Source organism: Ictidomys tridecemlineatus, chromosome 11, assembly GCF_052094955.1.
Source record: "Ictidomys tridecemlineatus isolate mIctTri1 chromosome 11, mIctTri1.hap1, whole genome shotgun sequence".
In the NCBI taxonomy this organism is placed as follows: domain Eukaryota; kingdom Metazoa; phylum Chordata; class Mammalia; order Rodentia; family Sciuridae; genus Ictidomys; species Ictidomys tridecemlineatus.
In genome coordinates, this window is record NC_135487.1 from 30,566,984 (window position 1) to 30,588,896 (window position 21,913).

The 21,913-nt window shown below is 41.1% G+C and overlaps 1 protein-coding gene and 1 long non-coding RNA gene across 5 annotated transcripts in view; one reads left to right on the forward strand and one right to left on the reverse strand.

Annotated features, from left to right (window-relative positions):
• The first annotated feature begins 21 nt into the window (after positions 1 to 21).
• Positions 22 to 21,913, forward strand: part of Rimkla (ribosomal modification protein rimK like family member A) — a 41,249-nt gene continuing 19,357 nt past the window's right edge. For all 3 annotated transcript variants that reach the window (XR_005735141.2, XR_005735142.2, XM_005317885.5), the window contains exons 1-4: positions 22 to 353; positions 13,310 to 13,540; positions 14,663 to 14,749; positions 20,969 to 21,172. Coding sequence is in view for 1 of the 3 variants with exons in the window: in XM_005317885.5 (XP_005317942.2) it covers positions 191 to 353; positions 13,310 to 13,540; positions 14,663 to 14,749; positions 20,969 to 21,172 (685 nt within the window). In the remaining 2 variants the exon portion in view is untranslated. The remainder of the gene's footprint in view (positions 354 to 13,309; positions 13,541 to 14,662; positions 14,750 to 20,968; positions 21,173 to 21,913) is intronic.
• On the reverse strand, positions 1,842 to 21,601 carry LOC120890739 (uncharacterized). 2 transcript variants are annotated; one of them, XR_005735143.2, is made up of 3 exons: positions 21,046 to 21,563; positions 10,556 to 10,695; positions 1,842 to 3,207 (listed from the first exon to the last, which is right to left on the reverse strand). It is a non-coding gene; the product is annotated as an uncharacterized LOC120890739 (long non-coding RNA). The 2 variants fall into 2 exon arrangements; XR_013427737.1 differs by lacking the exon at positions 1,842 to 3,207 and having other exon boundaries at positions 9,716 to 10,695; positions 21,046 to 21,601.

Genomic DNA, 21,913 nt, shown 5'->3' on the forward strand with positions numbered 1-21,913 from the left:
CTGGCTGGCCGGCGGCGGCGCTGAGTGGCCGGGCAGATTCGCTGGGTCAGGGCTGCAGAGGCGCCTGGCGCACTGGCGGGAGTGGAGCCGCGGTGCGCTGGCCCCGGACGCCCGCCGCCAATCCTGCCAAGAGAGCGGGTCAGGGCGCTAGGGGGTCCGCGCCGCGCCGGGCGTCGCCGCCCTGGCCACCATGTGCTCCCAGCTCTGGTTCCTGACTGACCGGCGCATCCGCGAGGAATACCCGCAGGTGCAGATCCTGCGCGCCCTCCGGCAGCGCTGCTCCGAGCAGGACGTGCGCTTCCGGGCGGTGTTCATGGACCAGATCGCCGTCACCGTCATCGGCGGCCACCTCGGTGAGCGAGGCGGGACCTGGGAGAGCTGGGCGGCGCGCCGGGGTCTCTGAGGGCCGTCCGGGTGGGCGCGCTTTCCTGGGCCTCCCGCAGCCAAGTCTCCTTCCGGCCCTGCAAACCAGCCGCTCTCTCGGGCGAGACCCCTTGTGTTAGAGAAAGCCCCTCACCTTCATAACCTCCTTTAATCACTATCATCTGCCCTGAGGCCAAGATTTGAGAAGGTGATTTAATTTACTTAGGGGACTTTGTTTTGTGAGGAACCCAAATTCACCTGCAGCGACCCTGGTGTCCGAGAAAAATCAAGCTGCAAACCTCAAATTTGCAAATTACTCTTTCATCCATACCCTGTCAGTTTAGACTGAGATTTAAGAAGCTAAACTAAATTTGCAAAATTCCTATTATGATGGATGTTTCGAAACTTTTCCAGCGGTGTATATACATCAGTAATGCCCTACATAGAGAATTATACCCAAACCGGGAACCTACATATGGGGAAAACCCAAGGAAGATTGGAGTCACCTCTGAAGTGTAAAGTGGGAGAGGAGACTTTTGATGCGGTTTTTTTTTTTTTAAACTCAGCCTCCTCCCTAAAAGTGTTGAATTCTTATTCCAGAAAAGCCGTGATTTCAGGTACACATCATTCAATCACTCCACTGCTGTGTCCCAGAGACTTTTTTTGGGGTAAGATGTGGTTGTCATCTCTGACCCTGACCTCAAAAGGTTAAGTATGTTTTCAGATATTCTTGATTATCCTTACTACTAGGCCTTTCTGCTTTAGGAATTTGTGGCTTAGGAAACCTCATACCCACTGACTTGCTGATTGTCTCCTTTGCTCCACCAGAGGTGTCCAGCTATTTAAGAGGGTCCAGGACTCAAAGGGGCTTGATTCTAGTTCAGGGTGCTTCTTGGGATACTGTTCATATTATTCTATGGGATTAAACAGGCACATAATTTGTTTCTTTTCTTTGGCAAGGAAAGGGATTCCAAATTCTGAACAGTATACTTACAAGTGAGATTTTGAGTATAACCAGTCTCTAAGTGGAATATATCAGTTGTAGGTCTTCATCCATAGTTTACCTAACCCTATATATGTAATATCAGATTGTATATCCTGTTGAAGAAATACACTACAAACATTAGGTGCCTTATGTTTAAAGAGATGTCTTTCCAATGTAATGTAAAGGGTTTCCTCTCTCTATCTTCGATTTGCTAAAACTCACAATTAGTTAATGTAGAAATAGACTCCTGAACAGGGAGTCTGCAGACCTGGATTCTCATTACAGCTCTGTATCTTGTCTTTGTTTGGGGTAAGTAACTTTGTCTTTAAATCTCAAGCTTCTCGTTTATGAAACTTAGGGTTGAGGTTTCCACAGCTTGAAAATTCCATGTTTTAATGCCATATTTAAATAGGATAATCTGTTGTATTTTGCTGATCTAAGTTAGATACTGAAAACACACACACACACCTAATATTCCCCATGCCCCTGTGAGTTTGTTTGCTTGCTTATTTCTTTATTTATTTTATAGTTTATGAAGATGTCTTTTTTGAGCTACAGAAACCAGAATTTCACATCATGTTCATTTTGTAGACCCATCATGAATTCTGTGAACAAGTAGAAAAATGCTCTCTGTATCGAAAAAAAAAAACATTTTTAAGAATCAGTCCTAGTACAAGAGAAAATTAAACACTCATCCTATAGAAAACATTTACACCTTTGTCTAGTGTCTTAAAATTTAATGGAATTCATGTGTGGATGTATTCCAATCAGTTCACAAACCAGGAGTTACTTATTTTTAACTACTAGAAACCCTACATAGCTATTTGCCTGGTGATGGAGAAATTGAAGGTAAGTAATTTTTGATGCAGTTTTTATTTCTTGATAATTCAGAAATGGTTACATACAAATCAAAGCACATAAAACAAGCCTATTAGATCACCATTTCTGCTGTTCTTAGCTGTCAAAAGATTTATTGGCTGTGGGAATAGGTTAATTCAAGCACCAGAAAGTGAGTTCTGTGAGAAGAGCCACCTTGTTTGCTTTGTTCAGGGCTATGATAGTGACTTGAATGATGCTTTGTATGTAGTAGGCACTCAATTTTTGCATGAATAAAGATGTGAGTTCTATTTCCCAGCTTCTTCTATAGTCAAACTGTAGAAAACCCTCAGCAATTTGCTGAGCCAGTTATTCCCCTGAAAAATACTTCAGGATTCACTTACTTGAAATATATACAGTTATAATGATAGTGATGCTATTTCCCTTTTGAGAATTATAGAATATGAGAGCTGAGAAGGACTTGAAGATCATCCATTTTAACTCCTTCATTTTACAAAGAACTTGAGGCTCAAATAGATGTAGTGACTTCCTCAATACTATCTATCTAGCTAGCACATCCACAGTTAAAACAAAACAAAACAACCTAATATCTGGGTCTTGGAGTATAGGCCTGGGTTCAATTTCTAACACTATAAAACAATCTCTGGAATCCCCCCAAAAAACTTGATATCCTAAATCCCAGCCCATTTATACAGATAATTATGCTTTAGATACCCACAACTTATGGTATCTTTCTCAGTAGATGTGGAATTGAGCTGAATTAAATTCAAATTTTTCTCACTAGACACTGACTTTGCAAGCAATTTTATAATTTAGGAAATTAAGGTACCACCTTTCAAAGTCTTTGTGCCATTACTTCTTTCTTTTCTTCTTTAGATTAGGGTAGGTAGATAATAAAGAAGTTGATTTGGGGAACATATGGGTGGTCAGTGCCTCAATGAATTGCTTAAATTCATTTGTGAGCTTTCCTCTCCAGAGGCTAATGGGAGACCAAATCCAATAACTTGAATTTCAGGTTGTATCTGGAAGTAGGATTCAGATAAGAGATTCAAAGTTTTGAATTTAAAGGTTGCAATTATTTTAAATAATACTATACATATAAACAGAAAATGCTATACAAATGCAAGGTTTCATGCTTATTATTCTTAATGTAGTAATCTACCCTTCCCCAAAAAGATGGTTGGGAAGGTAACTGGGGCAAGGGGAATGATCTTTAGGTGACTCAAGCAATCCTATAGAAAACATCCTCCTTTCACTTCTGTTGGGTGTAGCATTATGAAAATCACAACTCTCTCCCATTTCTTTTTTAGAAGCCACAGTTCATTCATTCATTCACCAAATATTTATTAATTATTCTCAACCCTAAGCATAAGGTGATGAATGTGACAAAGTGCACATCATATTATTATTATTACTATTATTAATAGCCATGGCTAGCTATCTATCTATAGTGTTTTGTGTAAGGCATAGGTCTAGGTTTTTTAATTTACATATTAATTCTTATAGATGCCAATGTGGGTCACTGACACATAATAGTGGCTGGGAATTAGAACCAATACTTAGTAATTCTAGTCTAAACATTGTGTGTGTCTCACCCCTTCTGCTCTACATGAGCTTACAGTGACTTCAACATATCACTCTATGATTCCTGGCCTTACACTAAAATCCTCTGAGTTGTTCATCTTGCCCCCTCCACATGATGAATTATTATTCATCCCTTAAATCTGGCACAAATCACTCATCTCTGTATACAAGTCTTTCTTGAACTCCCTACCATGTCTGCAAGTAGTCACTCTCTTCCATGAGCTACCAAACTAAATAACAAAATAACATTTCCATACCTTTAAAAGTTACACTCACCTTTTCAATGTAATGCTTCTATTTACAAGGTTTCTTTCTATCCCTTCTCCCCCTGAATAACTGTGGATTCCTCAAATGTATACTCTAACTGGTACATAGCAGGCCTGCAGTTCCTGCTTGTAGGATGACTGAGTAAAGTGCCTTAAAGGCTAATTTGAAGTACATGAGACTTTTGTTATAATTAGCTTCTGTGTTTGGGAGATCATGATTGAATGTGTAAATGTTTCTGTGATGAGCCATCATAAAGGACAGATTAACTAGTGACATTAAGTTTTTTTGACCATCTACCCATCTGAATCATAAACTGGCTCAAGAAACTAGTCACTAACTCAGGGACAGAAACCAAAACACATAAAATGAATCTGACCTGGGAAATGAGGTTGTGTTACAGTTTGTCTCTTAGCAGAATGATTCAGCATTCCTTCTCTTACTTTCAGAGCTAAAACCTTGGTGGCCACATCCCTTTTGGGGGGATGTGGGGGATTCTAACCTGGGGCTTTTCATACACTAGGATAGTGCTCTACCATTGAGCTATATTTCCAACCCCATATGATAATTTATAAATCAAGTTCCTTAAATTAAGATGTTCTTGAATTCTTATAGTAATCAGCTAACATTTAAGAGAGTTGAGGGAGGGGAATGTTATGTAAATTTGAAAGAGGCAGTGGTGTACCCCAGCCTGCCAAAAGACAACCAAAGAAAGCATGGACCCCATCACCCCATCACGGTGCAAAAAGACACTAGCAGGAAAGGGTGCTAAGCTGACTTTTGTGCAGAGAGCTTGATCTTCTGCTAAAGGCCTTTCTGCTAAAGGCCTGGGCCTGATACCTTGTAATCTCAGGGATACACTGTGCAGCACTAGTGGAAAAAAAGTCAAAGAATGGGTGGAAGCATTTATTGTATAATGCTTCCAAACTGATGTGAATGTCGCATGGGTATGCTTTGCCCCAGGGGTCCTCATATCTGTAGGCTGACCCCAAGGACTAAGAATGGGTGGAATGTTTATGTTTTTAACAGTCATTTTTAGAGCCACCTCATGAACTGTTGGGAAAAGTTCTAGAACTAGTGAATTGGGATCCTTCATAGATACCAAAGCCTTACTCATAAATTTCCCAACCACCTGTTGCTGCTACCATAATACTTTGACCAAATTTGTTAGGTTTGCCTGGTGGAGGGAGTCCAGCTGTCACTGAGAGATGTCAACCGTCCACAGTTCCTCTCACTCCCCTTACCTGCAGGGAGTCCAAGGACACATAGTGCTAGCCCCTCTTCCTCCAGCCACTTCCCTGGTCACCTTGCCCATTGCCTGAGAGAGTGCACCTTACTAGGGGTTTCTGTTGTTTTAATATAAACCTACAACATGATCTGAAATTCTTGGTCGATTTCTGTTTGATCTTCCACTATTAAAAAGTTACTCAAGTTGGGCTGGGGCTGTACCTCAGTGGCAAAGCGCTTGCCTAGCATGCATGAGGCACTGGGTTCAATCCTCAGCACCACATACAAATTGACATATAAAATAAAGGCATTCTGTCCATCTATAATTACAAATAAAAATTAAAAAAATGTTTCTAAGCAGATGGAGAAAAGTGCTGTCACATTAAAAAAAAAGTTACTCAAGTCTATGAGAAAGTGATAAATTTAAATTACTTTGTGTTAAGGAACAAACAGGCATAATGGTTCTTTACGCCTGTAACTCCATTATTATTAATATGTTAACATATGTCTTAATCTTCATAACAGTCCTATTCATTCATTCCATTCAACAATGTTTATTGAGCATCCATTCTGCCAGGTACTGAGGTAGCAGAGAGTAAGAATAGATATGGTCTTCACCTTCACTGTTATGATTTCATTCATTTGTTAGTTTATTCTGTCAACAAATATCTGTTGACTGCCCACCATTCTAAAAGATACCATTCTAGGTACCAGAGAAAAATAGCCAGAGAGCTCTGCCTCTCAAGGAGTTTACATTCTAGATGGGTGAGATAGAATATAAATAAGGTAAGTAAAATAACTAGTATATTGAAAAAGCAAGAAGAAGGACAGAATGTTTCTGGAGGTGAAGGAGGGTTTGCCATCCCAAGGTGGCTAGAGCTGTCCTCACCCAGAGAGGCTATCCCTCTAAAGACCTGAAGGAGGCGAGGAAGCAGGCCATTTAGATATGTGATAGCAGAGGAGGCCAGACAAGCGGGAGAGCCAGGAGGCCAGTGTGGCAGAGCAGGGTGAGCACGGGGGCGAATGTGAGGAGGTTGTCAGAGGCATATGGGAGACAAGCAGGGAAGGCCTTGTGGGGATTGAAGGCATTCTGTGTGGATGAGCCTGGGATCCAGTGACTTGGGCTCACAGGGTCATTCTGGAAACATTTGAGAATAGACTGGTGGGAGCAAAGACAGGAGCAAGGCGATCCCTTAGGAGGTTATTGCTACAATTCAGGCGAGAGGTGGTTGTTGGACTAGGGTGATTTTAGGGGAGGTAGTGAAAAGAGACTGGGTCTGGGGCATATTTGAAAGACAGAGTGGTCAGGATTTGCCTGTTGGATCAGATTTGGGTGTCCAGGAGGGACCAGTCAAGGAGGACTCCAAAGTTTTTTGGAACTGATTAGGTAAAAGAATAAAATTTGCTATTTACTCATATGGGAATGGAGAGACCAGGTAGTTTGGGGCGATGATATGTGTCAGAACTTAGTCTGAGATGCCCATTAAACCTCCCGGTTGAAATGTCAAGTAGGCAGTTGATGGTAGATATTGGGATCCAGGGAAAGGCTTGGCTTGGAGATAGGAAAGGAGGTGCATATTTATAAGGTGTGCACATAGATGGAGAAGAGAGGGGTCCAAGGTAGAGCTCTGGAGCATTCCTGTCTTGTCAGGGGGAGGAGGCTGAATAAAAGGAGTAAAGAAACCCAGGAGTCTATGGTGTCCTGGAAGCCAAGTGGAGTAAGTAGCTCCAGAAGGAAGATAATGCTCAGATGGTGTCAAATGTTGCTGTCAGGTCAAGTAAAATGAGGAATGAGAATTGATTTTACAATGTTATATTAGCAGCTCTAATAAGGGCAGTTTTAGTGAAGTAATGGAAATGACATGCTTTGAAGACTGGCATCTTGGGTGGTTGATGTGAACAGGAATGAAGAACTTGAGGAGACTTGCCTTTGTGATTGCAAAAAAGAATATGTCAGTGAGGTGATGGTGGTGTTGGTGGCGGTGGTAGTGGTGGTAGGGGTAGCTGCAGCGGTAGGAGAAGGGAGGCAAGAGGGTTTGCAAAGCTCTGGGACCCTTCTGTTCACAAAAATAAAACCAAGACCCAGAGAGACTTTTGAGTTTTGTCAAGCTACATGCCTGCAAAGAATGGAATCAGAGCTCTGATGTGAACGCCAGGACTCTATTCATTTGCCATAATAGCCTTTCATCTCATGTCACCTTGACTTCTTGGAATGACTGTCCAAGTCTATCTCCTTTCTGAAACTTTCCTTGAATGTTTCCCTCAGGCAGAGATAATCACCCTGAGTGTTTCCCTCTCCTTTGCTGAGATATAAGAATCTATAGGCCCATTAGAGAACTTAGCATATTGACTCTTTTTTTTTTTTTGGTACTAGGGATTGGACCCAGGGATGCTGCTTTACCACTGAGCTAAGTCCCAAGCCCCTTTTTATTTTTTATTTTGGGACAGGATCTTGCTAAGTTGCTGAACCTCTTCCTAAATTGCTGAGGCTGACCTCAAATTGTGATCCTCCTACTTCAGCCTCTTGAATTGCTGGGATTACAGTCATGCACCACCATACGTGGCCTGACAACTCTTCTAATACCTATGTGCTCTGTCCAGGGCATTAAAGGCATTAATAACAGTTGTGTGTTGTCTTTCTTCTTGAATTCTAGGGATATGGTTTCCCTCACACCCCTTTTGCCCCCATGTCCTTTGGATGGTACCTGTTCCTTAGCTATCAGTTGCCTGCCTGTTCCTTTTGCCCCTTACTATTGACTGTACTGGGCCCCCACTTTCAGCCACTGACTTCTGCACCTCTCTCTGATGGCTATTGTGGGTCACAGGAGCCCATTCTGCCCACATATGCATGGCAGGCCGAAGGGTTGGGGAATTAAAGCCATGCCCTCAGACAGGTTTCAACCAAAGGGTGAGTTGGTGTCCAAAGTTCTAAGTCGCTTGCTCCCAGGCTCCCCAGGTGGAATAACTGAGATGTGTGTACTAATCCTCAGCAGGCCTCAGCTCTAGTAGGTGGTAACTCAAAATACGATAACCTTAGTTTGCCACATTCTCTCCCCCACCAGTGTTTCTTCAAATTCTCACTCAAATAGGCTACTGGCACTTAAATCATGGTCTCAGGGTGTGCTTCTGGGAAAACCCAAACTAGCTGTGGGATTGGCCCAAAGTAGGCACTCAATAAATATTTGCTGAATGAATTCATAAAACAATAAACTTGTTGAATGAGTGAATGAATGACAAAGTCATGTCTCTATCTTTCTCCATAAGGAGACTAAGCTCCTGGTTGGCAGAGACCACCTGGTTCATCTTTGTATTCCTGCTTAATAGTGTGTCTGACTCACACCAACAGTTCCATAAAGGGTGAGTTGAATTAAATGACCTCAAAATAGCCCTTGGTGGAAAGTGAAAGTGGCCACATAACGAACTGTGGGTTTTAGCGAGGTGGAGGTAAAATTTCTTTGGGCATCTGCACCAAGAACTTTTTAAAAGCCAAGGAGCGGTGGTGACAGCATGTACTCGGGAATTAAAAATAACTTTCTTATGAGAAATGCTTTGGATGGAACAGGAAAAAATAAGGGGAAAGCTGGAGAATGACAGGAGCCAGATCATGTTTGGATGATACAGCTTCCTCAGGACAAGCAAGAAAATCCAAGGTGCAACATGGGTTAGCCTCCGTAGTGGTGGTGTTGATTTCTGACACATTTCAGAGCTGCCAACCACTGATTCACAGTTCTGCTAAAATAGAATGGTCCTAAGAGGTACCGTGAGTGAGGGCCTTTGCTCTGGTGCTGCAGGGTCCCACTGCTTCTCTATTTCTACTGTTTGCTTTATACATGAAGTTCTTTTGGGGGGAGACCGGGACTGAGCTCAGGGGGGTACTCAACCACTCAGCCACATCCCCAGCCTTGTTTTGTATTTTATTTAGAGACAAGGTCTCACTGAGTTGCTGAGTGCCTTGCCATTGCTGAGGCTGGCTTTGAACTCTCAATCCTCCTGCCTCAGCCTCCTGGGATTATAGGTGTGCCCCACCGCACCCAGCTGTACATGAAGATTTTTTTGTAGCATGTTAGAAACCAGGTTAGTGTTGTAGCTTTCTTTTGTGCTGCCAAGGATGTCGTGTGTGTGCACACTCAAGTAATGCGTGTGCACAGGGTGGGAGGGTGGTGACCCGTTTTGCATCAGTTCTATGTAAAGGCCAAGATATTTATAGTCAAATCTGTTCCAATGATCAGTGTTATAAGATGCCTTTCTTTAAATGGTATGATATATGTTAAAGTTCTTGGCAAAGCACCTTCAACACAACAGATGCTCAATAAAAATGCTAGGTGAATTCGGATCTGAATTATAGCACCTTTTATTACCCATGCTTCTATTCCCTCTATGGGTATGAATGATTGAGAATAGCTTTTAAATTTTAGGGCACTACTTTCGAAAAATGATTTGCTTATTTCACAGTAATACTATTTCTCCTCGTTACGAAGTGCATTTTTTATTTCGGCTATTACACATACAAATGCATAAGTCTAGTTTTGTAGAATTTAATTTATCTCAATATATAGGTTACAAAAAACAGATTCAGTTCTTTGGGAGGGTTACCCTAGTTTTCTATCTTGTTTTTAATATATTAAAATATTTCCAAATGAAAGTAGAGTTTAAAAAGAAATCAGGACCCAATCACGCACGAAAGTAGATTATTCTTTTTAGAAGTAAGTTGGAGAAAATGTTGTTTTGGTTTCAAAAGGTTGACTTAGACTAGGTTGACTGTTGGTCACTGTACTAATTAGTTGGGGTCTGATTTATTTTTAAAATTTAACATCATCATCATCATCATTATTATTGTTCACTACTGTCTTTTTTTTTTTTAACCTGTTTAGGACTGAGTGGTCATTTCAATTTAGTTTTTGTTCTGTTTTGTTTTAAGTAATGAGAGAGTGAGCGTAGTAAGTCACACACCCAGTCTGGAAATCTAGAGGACCTCATGGATCCCAGAAGCAGTGCATCTCCTTTCCTACCTCCCCAAGTTAAAGTGATGCCCAATCGTGGAAAATCCCTTGTTTGAGGACAAGAACTGCTCTCTGTTCAGGGCTTTCCTTCCATTCACTGCAGCTAAACAGAGCCCTGTCCTCCTCATGTCCTGCATCAGCTTCTCATTCCTTTGTCTTGAAGCCTGTAGATTGCTGTGGGAATGTTAAAGATTCTGGGAAAGGTGACAGGTTAAGTAAGCTTTTTTCTGCATTAAGCTTATCAGGTCCTTTCCTGAATAGGAGATGTTAATGAGAGAGAGCAGAGATTACTTACATGGTCAAAAGTTTCAGAATTCAGACACGTTTACTAAGGGCCAGCTTTAAATCCAGATTGTTCTTGGCCATGGTGTTGAAGCGGCTTCTCCCACTGAAGCCATTATGAGGGGCAGCCTTTTGTCTGCCAGAAGTCACACTCTAGAAATGAGATGGAGAAGGCAAGGGGAATGATTAGGGGTCAAGCAGTGTTGCCCAGAGCGAGAATGTCAGAACCGTGCCAGTGGATTAAGATAGAGTCATCCCTTAGTATCAATAGGGGATTGTCCCAGGACTCCCCCCACCCCACACCAATATCTGAGGATGTTCAAGTCCTTTATATAAAATAATGTAGTACTTACATATAACCTACACACAGCCTTCTGTATACATGAAATCATCTCCAGATTACTTATGGTACCCAATACAGTGTAAATGCTATATTAACAGTTGTGTTCCCCCCCCACCCCCACCCCGTCATGCTGCAGTCTATCCCAGGGCCTTGCCCATGCTTGGCAAGTGCTCCACCATTGAGCTCCTCACCAGCCCTATTACTAGTTGTTATACTGTATTGTTTAGGAAATAATGACAAGATATACATTTGTGCATGTTCAGTAGAGGTGCATATTAATTTTTTTTGAGTACTTTCTATCCACAGTTGGTTGGATCCGCACATGTGGAACCATGGATATGGAGGGCCGGCGTGATTAGTTTTGCAGACGCACCCTAAAGCCCTCTGCACAGGGCTGGACAGCAGCACAGAGTCAGACACCAGACCTGTCTAACTGCTTGGTGGAGCCTTTTCGGCTCCACTTTAACCCATTCCATTCTTCATTTATTAAAGGCTTCAGTTGGAATGAGCCAGGCCCAAAGATATACCTTTGGAGAAGAGAGATGAAGTCCTGGTAAGACTTCCTAGGTATATGTGAATCTGCTTGTTGAGGCTGAGCTGTCTCTGTGCACTTGTGGTTGGTACTTCCAGAAATGGATTAAATTATTTTCTTCCCACTTAGAAGTTTGTTTGTCTGTGGCTTCACGTTGAGATTTGAAAGCCAGATGTTTTTTGTTGCTTCCCGCTTTTATAGGTCACTTTTCTGTTGCAAAGCCATTTTTCTCATTAGGTGGTAAAAAATCTCCATAAATTGTCCTACCTTGCTGAGTGGAGTGCCTTGCATATGTATAGCATTTTATGGTTTTCAAAGCACTTTTGCCTATACGATCTCACTGTGTAATGCTGTCCTGGGTGTTCTGTATATACTCGCCATTTCCATCAACTCAGATACTTCTCTTTCTTCTACCATTTTTGAGGATAACACACAGGGTCATTCCCTCCTTCCTTTCATATTATTTTCCCCCAGGGCTATAAGTGGCAAAGGAATATTTCAAAGTACAATAAAAGCATCCCATATGAGTGATACTGCTTTTTGATGACAAAGTGAAGATAACCTGGAGGCTTTTTATCCCTGTGAATTATGTTCTACTTTCTTAGGTTCACACTATCAGCAGGAATACTGAAAACATTTTAGCTTAGTAATTGCACCTGTGCACCCTGCCTTTTCAAATTGGTGAAACATCTCCTACAAGTGTGTTAGATCCACCTAGTTGTTCTGTGGGTTTATTTTTTTGTTTTTGTTTTTGTGCTTAGTGTCCCCCCCCCCCCCCCCGCTTCATTCTCAACTTAGAGCTTTGGTATTGTTAGTATTCATCCCTGATGGAGAAATTGTGTCTACCATGCACTAGGCATGGGTCTAGAGGCTGGATTCAGCAAAGAATACCCAGACAAAATACTGCTTTTATGGCTAGCTCTATGTCTTGGAGTCTTTGAAGATAAGCCATAAATTTTTTTGCATAGAACTCCTTCAATAACTTGAAGACTACTCAGTTTCTTTTGAGTCTTCACGTCAAGCCAATACTCCCAATTAACTCAGTGTAATACAGCTTCAGGTCTTTTCACTGTATGTATTGTCATATATTTCAATTAATATTATTTAATGCTGAATATTGAGTTTGATATCTGTTAAATACTGAATTGAATTGATTTTTAGTAGACTGATTTTTAAAATTTTTTTTGTTATAAAGGTAATATGCACTTGGAGAATTCTGGAAAATACAAATAAATATAAAACATAAAAAAGAAGTTATCTGTAGTTCCATTATCCACTGTTAAAATGTTGGTATATTTCCTCCTAGCCTTTTTCAATTTGTATCTGTTTATATAGTTGAGATTGGAATGCAATATTTATAATTTTGTATCCTGTTTTCCTGTAAACATTGATACTTACACATTTGACAAATAACAGTATATTCATAAAAAATCATTTAAATAGTTGCAGAATGTTCCAGCCAGATAGACTTATTAAGATGAAGTCATAAAGGAGTATGTGGATTCCTGAATGGGGCTGCACTTTTTGCCTTTTCCTCAAGTCCTCCGCCTCCTAAACCACTGTGCTTTAAGTACTTACTACTAGTCCTGTATGGAAGGAAAATGCTGGAATACATATCTCCTGCTGATTCCTCTAATTTGGTTTATTACTGATATGCTGCTCTTTTCCTTTTCTGTTCATTGCTTGGTGTTTCCTCATTATCATTTGCTGCTCATCCTTTTGGAGAATAGGGTTACCTATAGATCTTCTTGTAACACACACCAGAATATCCCAGTGGCCATTTTTGAGGCTCTGTTCCCGCCAGGTTCAACCTTGAGGAGTCTGTTGGAAGCGGTTCTTTGGGTGAACTGAATCATGGCAGCACAGGGCTCACTCTGATCCTTGGATTGCAGGCCTCCAGCTGAACCAGAAGGCCCTTACCACCTTTCCAGATGTGGTGGTGGTGAGGGTGTCCACACCCTCTGTGCAGTCAGACAGCGACATCACTGTCCTGCGGCACCTGGAGAAGCTGGGCTGCCGCTTGGTCAACCGCCCACAGAGCATCTTAAACTGCATCAACAAATTCTGGACGTTCCAAGAACTGGCTGGACATGGGGTCCCCATGCCAGACACTTTCTCCTATGGTGAGTCTCCTTAAAATACAGTAGGAACTTGTCTTTCCAAACCTTCTGCCTCTCTGTGTTTTCTCTCATCAGAAACCTTCCAGTATGACTTGCTTTTCAATGTGAGTCTGTTCATTTTAGGTGATTCAATATCTTGAGTCTTTATCCTGGCCATTCCCTCTGTCTGAAATGTCTTTGCTTTTTTCTGTCTGTAAGTCAATCGCCAAATATGTGTCTGTTGACACTACATGCCAGCCACAGTACCAGGCACAGGGTCATAGCAGTAAGAGGTATTCCCAGTCCATCAGAGGCAGAAGATAACAGGTAAAAGGGCAAGTTCAGTCCAGACCATTCAGTGTCTTGGTGAGACTTAGTGATCCTGGGTAATCCCAATGCAGTTTAGAAGACTTTAGAGAACATCCATCTAAGTTGAAGTTGTCCTGCTAAAAGAAGGGGTATGGGAGCCGGGGGTGGGGGGGTGTAATCTAAGCAGAGAGAACATTGGAAGACCTGGTGGTAAGAGAGAACCTGATCTATTGGTGGTATTGAGAATAGTGTGTAGAATGTAAAGAGAGAGAAAATTGAACTTTAGGATTGGAAAGATCAAACGGTGCCATAACAGCACAAAAATGAGATAGGGTTAATCCAAGATTAACAGGAAGTTATCAGAGGATTTTCATCAGGGAGGTGGCCTGGTCAGAGTGACAGGGCAGAAGATCACTTTGATTACTCTGTGGAGAAGGAATTGGATGGGGCCAAGTAGAGATAGATAAGAAGTTAATCACAGGAATGATATCCCATCATATTTACTGGTCCCCGCCATGTTCAAGAGGGAATTCTACAAGGAGTGCTCACTGGGGGTGGGAATCTTGAGGGCCATCCTAGAATTCTGCCCCCCACAGCCAGGATTATATGAACTGGAGCTACGGGCACCCTCCACCACACAGGTGCTTGGTAAATCTTGATTTCCATACCTCTCTGCTCCCACCTTTTACATTACAGGCACATAATGTATGTCTGTTGGATCCAATGGGTTTGAATTGTCTTAATCAGGGAGATATGAAGCCTCCTGCAGAAGGGGCTGGGATGACCACTCCCTGACAATCAGCTTTATCTTTGCTGACTCTCACTCTTTCTTGGCAGGTGGACATGAAGACTTTTCAAAAATGATCGATGAAGCTGAGCCCCTGGGCTACCCAGTCGTGGTGAAGAGCACGCGAGGCCACCAGGGTCAGTGCTTCCCTTCCTGGGCTTTCCTGGGTGATCAGTCTGCAAGGGCAGCAGCTCCACCTGCACAAGTGGAAGCTCTGCTTGAGGAGCTTGCAGGGTGATTCTCCTGGTCCCCTCCACTTGGTCCTCTCTGTCCTTGCTTTTGTCCTCTTTTCTTGGGCTATTGCAATAGACATCTGTCTTTATTGATGGGTTTCTGAGCTCCTCTGCTAGTGCAACCTCTGTTCATCTTATTTTATTCATTTATTTTTTTGGGGGGAGGAGTGATTTCTCTGAAACAGATCTATTCTTGTCACTCTTTTGCTGAACAGCCCCCACTGCAGCCCCTGTGTTGCTGTTAGACTAAGTCCATATTCCTTATCATGGCACTAGGGCCCCGGGCAGACAGCTCAACCTTCCTTTGCAGCCTTCTCTGGTCATGTGGACCCCTCCTAGTCCACTCCCCACTGCCTCTCATTCACCAGCTAGACCATGCTTTTTCCTCTCCATAATCCTTTGCCCTCTTCACTTTTCTGGGAGCACCATCTTCCTCTGCCCACCTGGTCAACTTTGGCTCATCCTATAAGGCCAGCTCCTAATACCATTTCTTTTCCATCCTCATCCTTGGTCTCCCTTACTGTCTTCCAGACAAAATTAATTGCTCTAGCCTTTTCGTTTCCGTATCACTTTGTACATGTTTCTGTCATAGTGCTACTCCTGATGACCATTTTAGGTGTAAGTGCCTGTTTCCTTCATTAGACTGTGAGCAGCTCAAGTGTAGGGACTAGATTCTGAACCTCTGTCTCTGTGAGGCCCAATGCAGGGCTCGGTGCATACCAGGGACTCAGCAGAAGAGAGCGTCCTCCTGTAATATGTGAGCAGGTAACTCTCCAAGAGGCCCGGATGGCATAGCATGCTTAGGCTCAGGGCATCTGGAGAAGGGGAAATAGCCCCAAACAGGTATGTGATGATAGTGTCTGTGATGTAGGATCTGTGACATAGAAATGAACCAGACATAATCACTGCTCTCAAGGAGACCCAGTGAGTAGACCACAGAGGGGTTCCATTGCAGGGTGATGACCACTCTAGCAGACAAGCCTGAAGGAGGGAGGAGTCCACTCTGCCATGAAAGGAGACTTAAGTTACCATGTAGAATTTGAACTGGAAGAGATGAGTGAACACACAGAAGCAAGTGTGAACGAAACCGCTAGTGGGAAAAGAAAAGACTATTGAGCAAGAGAAGTTAGCAAAGGGGAGCTTTGATACTATTCACATAAGCTGCTGTGCTAAAATCTAACCAATCTCATCACTATTTTTAAAAATTGTGAAATGTACATAAAATGCAACTAAGTTTATCAAGTGCCTATAGAATTCCATGTACTATTCTAGATTCTAAGGATAGAGATAAGAACAACACATGGGCTTGGGATATAGCTCAGTTGGTTGAGTGCTTGCCTTGCCTTGCACAAGGCCCTGAGTTCAATCCCCAGCACCCCCCCTACACACACACACACACACACACAAAACAACACAAAAATTCTTGTCCTCAAGATGCTTACATTATAGAAAAGTGTGATAGTCAATAAACAGAAATGAAACATAACATGTAATATTTTTTGAAGTTTTAAAAATTGAGATATAATTTATAGGTATTCCTAAATACTTACTACTGTTAAGTTATAAAATTCAGTGGATTTTAGTATATTCACTATGTCTTATGATAATAACCACTATCTAATTTCAGAACATTTCTATCTCCCCCCCACCAAAGAAACCTTGTACCTGTTATATCAAAATGGACTCTACTGTCATGTATAACTAGAAAGAACCAATAAAAATAAAAATTAAAAAAAAAAGTTAGTCCTAATTGCCCTTTCCCCATTCCCTGGAAACCACTATTCTATTTTCTATCTCCTTGGATTTGCCTGTTTTGGACATTTTTAAATAAATGGATTCATATAATAGATGGACTTTGGTGTCTGGCTTCTTAGCATGTTTTCAGAGTTTATCTATGTTGTAGCATGTAGCGCTGCTCTACCCCTTTTGTCAGTGATACTCCATTGTATAGATATACCACATTTTGTTTACCTGTTCATTGGTTGGTGGACATTTGGGTTGTTTATTTCCACTTTGTGATTATTAAGAATAATGCTACTATATGAACATTTGTGTACAGGTTTTCATGTGACCAGACATTTTTATTTCTCTTGAGTATCTGGAAATGGAATTGCCAAGTGCTGTGGTAATCTCTGCTTCACTTTTAGAAGACTGCCGAGTTGCTTTCTACAGTGGTTATGCCATTTTATATTCCCACCAGCAACATCATATGAGAGTTTCCTTTGCACACGTCCTTGCCAATGCTTGTTATTTTCTATGTATGTATGTATGTATGTTTATTAGAACCATCCTAGTGGGCATGCAGTGGTTATTTCCTTATGGTTTTGATTTGTATTTCCCTAATGACTGATGATGTCAAGCATCTTTTCATGTGCTTAGGGGCCATATTTAAATTTTCTTTGGAGGAAAATTTACTCAAATCCTCTGCCCATTTTTAAACTAGTTCCTTTATTTTTGAGTTTTATAGGTTCTTTAATGTGGATACTTGACTCTTCTTAAATATATAATTTGAACTTTTTGTTTTTAACCATTTTGTATGTTGCCTTTTCATTTCTTTCTTTCTTTTTTTTTTTTTTTTTTTTTAGGTACTGGGGATTGAACCCAGGGGTGCTTAACCACTGAGCCACATTCCCAGCCCCCCCTTTTTTTCATATTTTATTAAAGACAGGGTCTTGCTGAGTTGCTAAGTGCCTCACTAATTTGCTGAGATGGGCTTTGAACTTGTGATCTTCCTGCTTCAGTTTCCAGAGCCACTGGGATTATGGGCATGTTCTTGGTAGTGTCTTTGGTGCACAAAAGATTTTTTATTTTGATAAAGCCAATTTTATTCTTTCTTCGGGTTCTGTGTGCTTTTGATGTTATTTTTGTGCCTGCCTAATCCAAGGTCACATTGATTTATGTAAGCTTCCTTCTGAGAGTTTTATAGTTTTATATCTGAGTCTTTGATCCATTCTGAGTTCATTTTTGTATATGGCATGAGGTCAGGGTCCAGTTTGATTCTTTTACAGGTGAATATTCAGTTTCCCCGGTACCATTTGTTGAAGAGACTATTTGTTCCCCATTGATTGCTCTGGGAATCCTTATCAAAAATTTGACCAGGCTGCAGATAAAGCTCTTTGGTAGAGTGCTTGCCTATGTGTGAGGCCCTGGGTTCAGTCCCTAAGCACTGAACAACAACAGTGAAAAACTCAGTTGACCATATATGTGAAGGTTTATTTCTGAGCTCTCAAACTTTCTTTTTTTAAAATCTGTATCTCAATTTCATGTCATTGACATACATGTCTGTCTTTATGCCAGGTCACATTGTCTTGATTACTATGTCTTCATAGTAAGTTTGAAATTGGGAAGTGTGAATCTTCCAGTTTTGTCTTTCTTCTTCAAAATTATTTTGACTTTTTGGGATACTTTGCAATACCATATGAATTTTAGGATTAGCTTGTTGATTTCTTCCAAAAAGGAAGTCGGAATTTTGATAGGGAATGATAGCTGAATTTGAGAAGTATTACCATCTTAACAATTCATGTCTTCCCATTTATTTAGATCTTTAATTTCTCTCAACAGCATTTTATCATTTCAGTGTGTAAATCTTGTACATCATTGTTTTAATTAATTCCTAAATACTTTAATCCTTTTGATGCTATTGTAAATTGAATTGTGTTCTTAATTTTATTTTCAGATGATTTGTTACTAATGCAACGTACAGTCTAGTAGAAGGAAAAATGGATAGGGAATAAACAGAGTTTCAGTACTTTTTTTTTTTTTAAAGAGAGAGAGAGAATTTTTAAAAAATATTTATTTCCTAGTTTTTTGGTGGACACAACATCTTTGTTTGTACGTGGTGCTGAGGATCGAACCTGGGCCTCACCCATGCCAGGCAAGCGCAATGCCGCTTGAGCCACATCCCCAGCCCCGAGTTTCAGTACTTTTAAGTTAGACTCTAGTATCAATGTCCTTTGGCATACACAGAGGATTGGTTCTAGGATCCCTCAGGGATACTAAAGTCCGTAGATGTATAAGACCCTTATATAAAATGGTATAGCATTTGCAAATAATTTACACATATCCTCTTGTATATTTTCAATCATCTCTAGTTTACTTACAAAATGTAATACAATGCAAATGTTATATAAATAATTGTTTTGTGTTGTTTAGGGAATCATGACAAGGAAAAATATCTGTACATGTTCAGTATGGATGCTGTGATTTTTAAAATAATTTTTTGGTCTGTGATTGATAAATCTTCAGATGGAGAATCCTCACATATACAGAGCCAACTGTATGGAATAAATCCAAGGAGGGAGTGAATGCACGGGCTGTGCCCATGAGAAAGTTACTAAGCTTATGGACCTTTTATTTCCTTATCCATAAAACAGAAATAACTGTCCTTACTCATGGCTTCATAGGACTAGTGTGAAGTGTAAATGAAATAATAAGAGAAAAAGTGCTTGGCACTTGGTAGATGATTAATCTTTGTGCCTTTCTTTTTTATTTTCCCTCCTCCTTGCCTTAAAACTGCTATTCCTTTGTTCATTGCAGACTAAAATCCCATTTTAGGACCTCTGAACCAATCCCTAGCCACCAATCTCTACTGAAAATCCCACCTAATGTCCAGAGAACTCCAGTGCTTCTAACTAAACCCCAGCCATCTGTTGCCAGATGCCTGATCTCCTGATGCCAAGTGTCTAACTGCTTATACTTCTGCTCATTAATTGAGACTTGGAACAAGTCAGATGCTGTTTTATGTCTACTCACTGTTCTGTGTCACTCCTGTTTCTTCCTGTGCCCTTGCAGGACCCTCTCTAAATGACACTGACTGCCCACTTAACTGCACACCCTCCTACCACCTGTCACTTGGACATCTTCAGATCACTTGCTTGCACTCCTCCAATTCTGTTGAATGTCTTGGATTCATTCAGGAATGAATTACTGGTTATGTCATGTTTTGGGAAGTTATTTTTCAGTCTTATATGCCACTAGGAACTGATGCCCATCAGTCTTTTTATTGAAACTTTGGAGGGCCAGGTGTGGTAGCACATGCCTGTAATCCTAGTAAGTTGGGAAGCTGAGGAGGATAATCAGCCTCAGCAACTTAGAGCCTATGACAAAATAAAAAATCAAATTGTCTGGAAATGTTGCTCAATGGTAGACTGTCCCTGGATTCAATCCCCAGTACTATTGCAAAAAAAAAAAAAAAAAAAACTTCAGAGAGTTTTCACTTCTTTTGTGATGGTGTCATGAAATTGGGAAAACCATTTCTTTGTTCCGTCTTTGCTGAAAAGAGTGTTCAGACTGGCATACTTAAGACAGATCTGCACAGCAAATCTTTTAGGAACCCCTGCTCAGATCTGTTGACTAATATGCAAATGAAAGCAGATACTGAAAAATTATAAAACCATAGGTGATTCAATCAGGAAATAAAAAGTTTAGAATCAAGAAGGAATGCTTTCCCAGAAAGCAATAGAAATATGGATCCTTCCTTTCAAAATTAAATAAATAAATAATTAATAGGACTTCTGTCAGGGCTCCCTACTTTGAGCTCCCATAGATTTTGCATAGACCTCTTTTAATGCAAATCATGCTGTATTATGGTTGCCTGTTTTGAATTTCTTTCCATACCCACTTCGGATTCCTCTAAAAATGTTCAATTAATTGTGCTCTGTAAACATTGATGGACATCTGCTTTGTATACCAAGCCCAATGTGAGATTTGGGGGATACAAAAAAAAAATGTGTTGGCCATGGACCCTGCCCAGTCATCATCCTCAGGAGATAGGAAATGCTAATTAACTCTTTCTGGAATGGATTTGATTAGATCCTTAGGATTTTACTTTAGCCCCTTCTCTGTATTTCTGGAATGCATTACTGTTTCATTTTGAGAAGAGTGGTGGTTTTCTCACGGGGAGAGACTCAACAGTTTTTTAAGACCTGAGGAAAATCAAGAGAAAATAAGGTTCAATGGCCATTTGATAAGAAGCAGGAGTCTCATCAGAGAAATAGAAAGGGCCAAAATGAGGTAAGTTCAGAGAGAACTGATGCGCATTTGGGACAGGGAGGCATAATGGCAAGGACAGGGGCCTGAGGCTTCCCTAACTGTTTCTCTTGCTCTTCATCTTTCTTCCTAAAGGAAAAGCTGTTTTTCTGGCAAGAGACAAACATCACCTTTCAGACATCTGCCATCTAGTCCGCCATGATGTTCCCTACCTGTTCCAGAAGTATGTGAAGGAGTCCCACGGAAAAGATATCCGGGTGGTTGTGGTAGGGGGCCAGGTGATCGGCTCCATGCTTCGCTGCTCCACAGATGGACGGATGCAGAGCAACTGCTCCCTTGGTAAGATATAAAGGCTCAGATTGGGTCTATGGGTCACCTGGATATTTCATTAGGCCGTTTGGACCTGCTTAGTAAGTGTATATCAATTCCTACTTTCTTGTCAGTCCTCCGTTAGGCGTCAGGGTCCCACAGAGAAGAATGAGAAATGAGCCCTTTCCTATGGCAGCAAGCAGTCCAGGAGGGGGACATGTGAGTGTCAGTGCTGTGACAGAGGTCAGGGCAGGGATATCAAAGACACTGAGGTTTGAATCCTATCCTGTTGGTATTAGGACTTAGCAGTCCAAGTTAAACAAGGGATTGTTAGAGAAAATCATTTGAGAAAATCTCCCATTGGGGTAAAGGATGGATTAGAGTTGTAAGACAGGAGGCAGGGAGATGAGTTTAGAATCTCTTGCAGTGTCTCAGGCCAGGAACACCAAGGGTCTATATGAAGGCACCAACCCAGAGGAGAAACTATGTTTTGATTTCACGTGTTAATTGAAATTTTTATTTTCCTCTCACATACGATACTATTAGAAAGCTGCAGTTTATATTTTGGTTGAATGCATAACCCCATCCTTTTAACTTATTGATAAAGCCTGTTTTCTGTCATGGCTGAATGGAGGAGATATTCCAGGAGGGATGTAAATTCTTCTCTCCATCACAGAAAGCTATTGTCAACCTCATTGAATGACTTTTTTATGTTGGTAATTAAAAAAACCTATAGTTCCTATTTCCCAACTCACCAGATGAGTATGCCAA